Source organism: Gracilinanus agilis, chromosome 1, assembly GCF_016433145.1.
Source record: "Gracilinanus agilis isolate LMUSP501 chromosome 1, AgileGrace, whole genome shotgun sequence".
Classification (NCBI taxonomy): Eukaryota; Metazoa; Chordata; class Mammalia; order Didelphimorphia; family Didelphidae; genus Gracilinanus; species Gracilinanus agilis.
Window position 1 is genome coordinate 214,380,026 of NC_058130.1, and position 8,525 is coordinate 214,388,550.

An 8,525-nucleotide genomic window follows, 5' to 3' on the forward strand; every position below is an offset into this window, starting at 1 on the left:
AGAGAGAGAGAGAGAGAGAGAGAGAGACAGGGAGGGAAAGAGGGTAGGAGGGAGGGAAGGAAAGAGGAGGAGGAGAAGGAAGGAAGGAAAAGGAAGGAAAAAAGACATATAGTCAACACAGTGTGTTCTAGCTAGGGTATTTGAGATTCTATTCACAAAGCTAGTTTTCAGTCTTTTATTTAATTATGTTTGTTTATTTAGAGGCAAATGGGGTTAAGTGACTTACCCAGGGTCACATTGCTAGTAAGTGTTTGAGGTGGAACTTGAACTCAGGAAGGTGAGTTTTCCTGATTTCGGACCTGGCACTCCTACTGGCTACCCTGGTTACTCTTTTATGGTGGAGTAAAGAAACTGTCTGGACATTGTTATCTTTGTTTCTTCCATTCTGGATTTTATTGGAGCATAGGAAGGAAAGGAAAAAGAGGAAAATACTGATTTTTAAGTTAGCTACCAAGGGAAAAGAATAGTAGAATCCTCTAATTTCTCTTCCTCCCTTTCCATTTTTCTGTTCATTTTCTTTAGGTGTACGTAAATATGGAATGGGTGACCAACATTGGTGAAGGAGGCAGTTTCGGAGAGCTTGCACTGATCTATGGCACACCGAGGGCTGCCACTGTCAAAGCCAAGACTGACCTCAAACTTTGGGGCATTGATCGGGATAGCTACAGGCGCATCTTGATGGTGAGTCCTCTATTAAACCATACCTTGGCAGGCCAATGTTGCTGAATTTGAAGCTGATCATAGTTAAGTATAAGCATTTCATACACTTCAGTTATTTCCCTGGACATAAAAGCAATTCTGTGAGTAAATATTATCTGTGTTAATAATACCTTGCTTTTCTGTAATCCCTACTATGGGCCAGGACCTATGCTAAGCACTTTACAAATATTATCTCATTTGATCTTTACAACAACCCTGTGGGATAGGTACTATTATTTATCTCCATTTTACAGATGAAGAAACTGAGGCAGATAGAAGTTAAGTGACCTGATTAGGATCACATAGCTAGTATCTGTCTGAAGTAGAATTTGAATGCAGGGTCTCTTGACTCCCAAGACTACCTTCTTTCCATCATCCCATGCTGCCTGCTTAAATATATCATGTAGCAAAATAGAAGGGCATCAAGGGCAAGACTTTAATTCACTTCACTTTCATTTTACTATTTGAAGACTGTGCATAATTCTCTTTTTAAAAATTTATTACAAAATTACATGTTATAATACATTTCTACACAAGTTTTCCTAAGTTATTTGATTGAATTTATCTCCCTCCCTCCCTTCCTTTCCTCCTCCTGGTGCAGGCAGGTGGTTTAATCTGGGTTATACATGTTTTATTATGTAGAGCAACTTACCATATTGTTCATTTCTTTAAGTGAATAATCTTATAAAGCCCAAACTCCAAAACATAGTATCTGAATTTTTGTATTGAAAAATCATATGCTTTCATCTATAGTCTGACTCCTACAGAACTTTCTTTGGAGTCGGAGAGCATTCTTTGTCAAAATTCTCTGATTTGTCATTGTATTGCCTATAATAGCTAAATCTATCACATTTGATCATCCCACAATATTGCTGTTACTGTGTACAATGCTTTCCTGGTTCTGCTTATTTCACTCTGCATCAGTTCATGTAGGTCTTTCCAGTTCTTTCTGAAATCATCCTGTTCATCATTCTGCACAATAGTATTCCATCATGCTTTCCAGAATGGTTGGATCAGTTCACAACTCCACCAGCAATGCATTAGTGCCCAATTTTGCCACATCCCCTCCAACATTTATCATTTTCCTTTCCTGTCACATTGGTCAATCAATCTGATAAGTGTGAGGTGATACCTCAGGGTTGTTTTAATTTGAAGGCTGTGCATAATTCTTAAATTGGCCAAACATTTATGAAATTATTATAATAGGATGAGGACTAAGCTGCCTAATGTAATGCAGATTTGCTCTCCAGAACTCTAAATCCCAGCTTCCCATGTTCCCTCTCACATTATGTGCTAACGTACGGAGGATATAAGTTTTGTGTAGCTCCACCCCTCTCTCTCTTCTCCCCTGATCACACTGGGAAAGTGGGCTTTATGCCAAGCAGGAGAATCTACGCACATGGGTTTACTTCTTGTTAGATAATTACATTTGAACTTCTTTTTCTTTTAGTTTTATCTTCTTTCTACTTCAAGTCATTATTAATAAACTCTATAAAATATAATACTTGGAGTTATTGGATATTAATTAAAATTTTACACATAATAATAAGTACCATAATCTCCATTCTGCATTAGATTTCTCTCTAAATGTTCATTGGTAAATGTTTCATAGGCTAGCTACTATACCACTTTAATGGGTTATAGTGAATTTCTTCATTTAACATTTTAGATAAAACAGAAAAAAAAAGCAATAGAACTGTCTCATGGCCCTGCTCAGGTCCTATCTCATGGGATCTCATTTGATAACTCTTCCTCGTTCATTTACTCCTGACAACACTACAGTCCCCATCTGTTAGCCATTCTTTTTAACTGCTCTCTATCTGGAAAATAATACTTTCCATGAGCACTAAATCCCCTTTTTAGAAAAACAGTACTTGACACATCCTGCAAATCCCTGAGACTTTAAGATTCCTTTGTCCTTTAGCATCAAACACATGTTACAGGGTTGGGAGGAGGGTGGAGACGAGAAATTTTACAGCAGTGGAACAAGACCTTTGAGGAGAAAGGGAGAAAGGAAGAAATGTGGTTGGACAAGTGATGACATCAGTGGCTTTTTTTTTTCTCTTCCCTTGAATCTGGAAGGCAACAAGTCAGTAATGGGAATAATGGAGGCCTGGGATTGGGATGCTATCCTGGAAACTTCCTGTTTCATCTTTCTTCTTTTTTTTTTTCCCCTTTGAAACAGTAGTGATTCTCCATAGATAAGATGGAGAAATGAGAGAGTATATCACCTCTGGGCTTATAGGAATGACCCTCTTTACACAGTTTAATATAGTTCTCTAAGGATATCTCACCCCTCAGACTTTGCACAGTACTTTGTGTCTTAATTGTTTGGGAGAAGCATTAAAAACCCCCACCAAAAACCATCTTTAAAAAAACAACAAAACTATGATTGTGATATTTGTTAAACTCAGTGAGGGCGAGGCCCAATTTTTATTCATCTTTGTATTTTTACACATATACTATATAGTGTTCTCTAGTACTATTTTGGGAATCTAAACACATTAGTTTCTACAAATAGGAACATCTAGAGAACTTTTGCCTTCAGTAGGGAACCCTCCTTCTATTTGGGTTCTTCATTGATGAACTCTTTTGGTGAACACACATCTTTCAATTTGATGACTCAATTTCTGAGGTCAAATCTATCCCAGAATCTTAATTCTTCCCCAGTTATCATTGTGTCAAACAGCTATGATATTATCAGTGTTGAAATTTCCTCCATTGATACAGATCAAAATAGGTCTGCAGTTTATGGTCTTAGCCCAGCCTTAGGCTCAGAGAGCTTTAATGACATGCCTGTGATAACATAACTAATAAATGTCAAGAGGTGGGATTTGAACCCAACTCCTCCCAACTCAGGGTCTAGCACCCTGCCCTTTTGCCATATTGCCTCTGCATATTTTTGGAGAAGTTAAATAGGGGGCAGCTGGGTAGCTCAGTGGAGTGAGAGTCAGGCCTAGAGACAGGAGGTCCTAGGTTCAAACCCGGCCTCAGCCACTTCCCAGCTGTGTGACCCTGGGCAAGTCACTTGACCCCCATTGCCCACCCTTACCACTCTTCCACCTATGAGACAATACACCGAAGTACAAGGGTTAAAAAAAAAGAAGTTAAATATATGATTTCCTAAATATGGAAAGCTCCTGATGAGGAAAAATCCCTCTACCAATGTAGATCAGCGGCTGCTTTGCAAATGGATAGCTTTTACGTATAGTTCATTGAGCAGCAAAGTGGTATAATGCAGAGAATGCCTGGCCTGGAATCGGGAAGACTCATCTTCTTGGGTTCAAATCTAGCCTCAGACACACTACCTGTGTGATCCTGGGCAAGTTATTTAACCCTGTTGGCCTCAGTTTCCTAATCTGTAAAATGAGCCAGAGAAAGAAATGGCAAATCACTCCAGTGTCTCTGCCAAGAAAATCCCAGATGGGGTCATGAAGAGTTGCACATAAATGAAAAATGACTGAATGACAAGCGAAGCTTTTTGAGTTGCTTGGGGAGCACAGAGAAGTTAAGCTTCCCAGGGACATGCAACCAACCTATGCCAGAGATGAGACTCGAGCCCAGGTCTTCTCGACCCTAAGATCTCCTTTCTTGAAACACCATGCCATGATGCATCAGTTTCTGTGCATAGCAGGTGTTTAATAAATATTTGGTTCCAAGAAGGGTGCCTCCTTGGCAGCAAGAATAATTTCATCTAACTCATCCTTTAGCTTGCAGCAGACAGGGGAATAGCCTAGTACACAAACTAATCTCAATGAGGACATTCAATTCCTGGTAAAAAATAAAGCAGGTCTGATTTTCCCTGAGACTACTGTGCCTGAGATTGATCTTTGGTAGAAAATGCAATTTCTTGCATATATCCTGCCCTTTTTCCTTTTTTCCACTCCAAGTCATCAGGTATGAGCACGTTGGTGCATTTCAGAAATTTTAGTAGCCTCGATGCAACTTTAAAAAAGGGGGGCGGGGATCACCTTTATTGTAAGGACTCGTATCAAACTGTAGGAACTGGTCAGACTTGATTACCCAGACCTGAGGAACAGATGTCCAACTCTATTTGATAGCCTGCCGGAGCTAGTCTTTTGATGAATATCTCTCTTGCCAGCAGCAGTTCCTCTAAAGAGGAACATAATTTCAAGAATTCTTCTTTGTTCTGGAAGGAGGATGATAACAGCATAGCTTGAATACCATTGGCTTCTACTTTACCTTATTCTAATTTCCTAGTGATCCTCCGAGACCAATGAGAAGCCCTTTTAGTTTCTAGGGATTAAGACAAAACCAGCAGGTTAGGTTCAGTTAGGAAGCTGTAAGGGCTGTCTGTGGCTCTCAGGCCAGACAACATTTTAGGGAACTGCTTCTCTGGGGAGATGTGTGATTATGAACTCAAAGACACCTGATTCTGTTTGCAATTTTTATGACCAATTACGTTGTATAACAGTCTTCCTTATGGCCTTTATTTATCCTCATATTTTGAAGGAGGTGTCTAGTCATAGTCAAATTTTTGAGGCCATTGACTTAACTAAAGCCCAGTTAGATGCTTTAGAGGAATTATTTTCTTCTGAATTTATTATTTTGCTCCAACAGGAAGTGTGGTGCAATGGATAGATCTCTGAACCTGGAGTGTTGGTTAAACTTGTTACCATATCCAAGTTTTCAATCCCAGTTTTACTCTCTACTACCTTTGTGACTTTGGACAAATCACTTTATTCTGTGGGCCTTGTTTTTCTCATCTGTAAATGAGTTAAAGTCCCTTCTAGTTTTATATCTAGAAGCCTATCAAGCTGTTATATTCTAAAATTTAAGGAGCATTTAAAAATATTATTTTAGAAGGGCAATTGGGAATTATACCCAAAGAAAGGGCTATTAAACAATGTATAACCTTTGATCCAGTCATACCACTACTAGGTATGTATCCCAAAGAGAGAAAAAAAATGGGAAAGGACCTACTTGTACAAAAATATTTGTAGCTGCTCTTTTTGTGGTGGCAAAGAATTGGAAATTGAGGGGATGTTCATCAATTAGGGAATGGCTGAACAAATCATAGTATACTTTGGTGATGGAATACTATTGTGCTATACGGAATGATGAACAGGATGATTCCAGAAAGAACTGGAAAGACCAATTGATGCAGAGTGAAATAAGCAGAACCAGGAAAACATTGTACACAGTAAAAGCAATATTGTAGAATGATTAACTGTGGAAGACAGCTATTCTCGGCAATACGATGATTTGGGACAATTTTGAAGGACTTATGACAAAGAATGCTATCCACCTCCAGAGGAAGAACTGTTAGAGTAGGGATGCAGATGAGAGCATACAATTTTTCAAGTGTTTATTTCTGTATATGTTTTTTGGGGGGTTGGTTTCATTTCATTTCATTTTATTTAATTTTAATTTTAATTTTGAGTATTTCTCCATAGTTACATGTTTCATGTTCTTTCCCTCTCCCCTAATCCTCCCTACCCTCCCTTAGCCGACACACAATTCCACTGGGTTTTACGTGTATCATTGACTGAGACCTAATTCCATATTATTGATAGTTGGACTAGAGTTATCATTTAGTGTCTACATCCCCAATAATATCCCCATCAACCCATGTGTTGAAGGATTTTCTTTCTGTGTTTCTTCTCCTACAGTTCTTCCTCTGAATGTGGCTAGTTTTCTTTCTCATAAGTCTGGGGGTTTGGTTTTATAACATTATTCACTTACAAAAATGAACAATATAGAAATATGTTTTGCATGATAATACATGTATAACCCAGATTGAATTGCTTACCAGCTCCAGGAGCAAGTGGCGGGGAGGGTGGGAGTAGGGAGGGAGGAAGGGAATGGAGGGAGGAAGACAATTTGGATCATATAACTTCAGAAAATTTAATGTGGAAATTTGATTTTACTTGTAATTGGTAAAATATTATTTTTATTTTATTTTTTCCCAAAACATTCATTTTTTTTTTTAGATTTTGAGTTCTAAATTTCTTCTATTTCCTCCTTCATCCCTCCCCTCCCTTTTCTCTGAGATGGTAAACAATTTGATATAGATTATACACATGTAATCATGAAAAACATTTTTCCATATTAGTCATGTTATAAAAAAATATAGACCAAAAAAACCCAAACCAAAAAAAAAATATTTAAAAGGTGAAAAACAGTATGCTTCAATTTGCATTCAGACTCCATCAGTTCTTTCTCTGGAGATGGACAGCATTTTTTGTCATGATTCCTGTGGAATTGTCTTAGATCCTTGCATTGATGAGAATAGCTAAATTGTTCCCAGTTGATGGCCAAACAGTGTTGCTCTTACAGTGTACATTGTTCTCCTGGTTCTGCTCACTTCATTCAGCATGAATTCATGTAAGTTTTTCCAGGTTTTTCTGAAATCATCTCACTCGTCACTTCTTAGAGCACAATAATATTCCATTACAATCATATTCCACAATTTGTTCAGCCATTCCCCAATTGATGGACACCCCTTCAATTTCCAATTCTATACCACCACAAAAAGAACTGCTCTTAATATTTTTGTACTAATAGGTCTAATGGAGCATTTATTAAGCGCTTATTACTATATCTGGTTATATTTGAAAATGTGGATTTCTTATTGGAGTGATATGCTAAAACCCTAGTTCCTAACAGCTGTGCTTTTCTCAGTCCCAGTCCTTCTCACTTGAATTTCTACACTATATTCTGCCATAACTTTAATTTCCACCCAGAATCGTAAGCTTCTCAGCTGAATGTATGCATCTTGAGGGCAAGAACTGTTTCGTTTTTAGACTTTTAGAAGTGGAAACAGCAGTGGATTTGTATTCCAGAGATCCAGATTCTGATCTTGACTTTGCCATCTAAATTGTGATGAGATTTGAGTAAGTCACAGACTCTTAGAACCTTTCTTGCTTCATCTGTGAGATGTGTATAATGATTACTGGGACTGTTGAGAGAAATCAAAGAAAATCAGGATATGATATTTTATAAATTGTGTATAGCAGTGGAAATAGGGCTGGGTTTGGAGACCAAAGGTCTAGGTTCAAATACTGCTTTCCTTGCATTTGCCAGAGTTGATTAACCCAACCCAAGGAAGTTTTGAGAGATACCAAAAGCCTTCGTGGTGCTATTGGTGTTACGTAATTGGGCTATCATTGACTCTATCTGTGTAAGCCCAGCCTCAGTCAAGATTCAAAGAGTACAAGTAAGAGCAGCAGCCTCCTGGAATCTCAGAGGAACACAGAGTGTTTTTTTAAGGAGTCTTTATTTACAGAAGCTAACCACATGTCTCATGAAGTATTTCTTCACTGGTTCCAGTTATCCTGGCTATTTCTTCATTGAGAGATTCTTCATTATAAGAGGAGCTTCTATAAGGCCTTCTCAAACAGGATGAATACGAAAGTAATTCTGGGATGACTGAAAGGACAAGGCATTTTTTGGGCTCTGTTTTGTTACCCAAGTCTTTGCCTCTTTGTCCCTCCCTCCCCCATCCTTCTCTCCAACTCTTTCTCCCTCTCTTTTCTCTCTTCCCTTCACTCTCTACTTCCCTCCTCTCCTCTTTTCTTCCCTCTTCATTTTTCTTCTTCTCTCTCCTTTCTCTATCTTCCTTCTTTCCATCATTCCTTCTCTCCCCTCTCTACGTTCCTGCTTTTTCTCTCTCCCTCCCTTGCTCTCCTTCCTTCTTCTCCCTTTCCTTCTCTCTTCTTCTCTTTTCCCTTTCCCTGTTTCCCTTCCTCTTCTTCCTGCCCCTCCCTTTCCTGTCTTCTTTCTCTCCTCCTTTCTTCCTCCTTTCAATGTTCCCTCCCTCCTTCTCCCTTCTATTTCCCCCTTCTTCTCCTTTTCTTTCCCCT

At 38.6% G+C, this 8,525-nt stretch overlaps 1 protein-coding gene across 1 annotated transcript in view; it reads left to right on the top strand.

Annotated features, from left to right (window-relative positions):
• Positions 1 to 8,525, top strand: part of PRKAR1B (protein kinase cAMP-dependent type I regulatory subunit beta) — a 219,261-nt gene that overhangs the window by 138,691 nt on the left and 72,045 nt on the right. Inside the window, exon 4 of the mRNA XM_044660121.1 lies at positions 523 to 681. Coding sequence (XP_044516056.1) covers positions 523 to 681 — 159 coding nt within the window. The remainder of the gene's footprint in view (positions 1 to 522; positions 682 to 8,525) is intronic.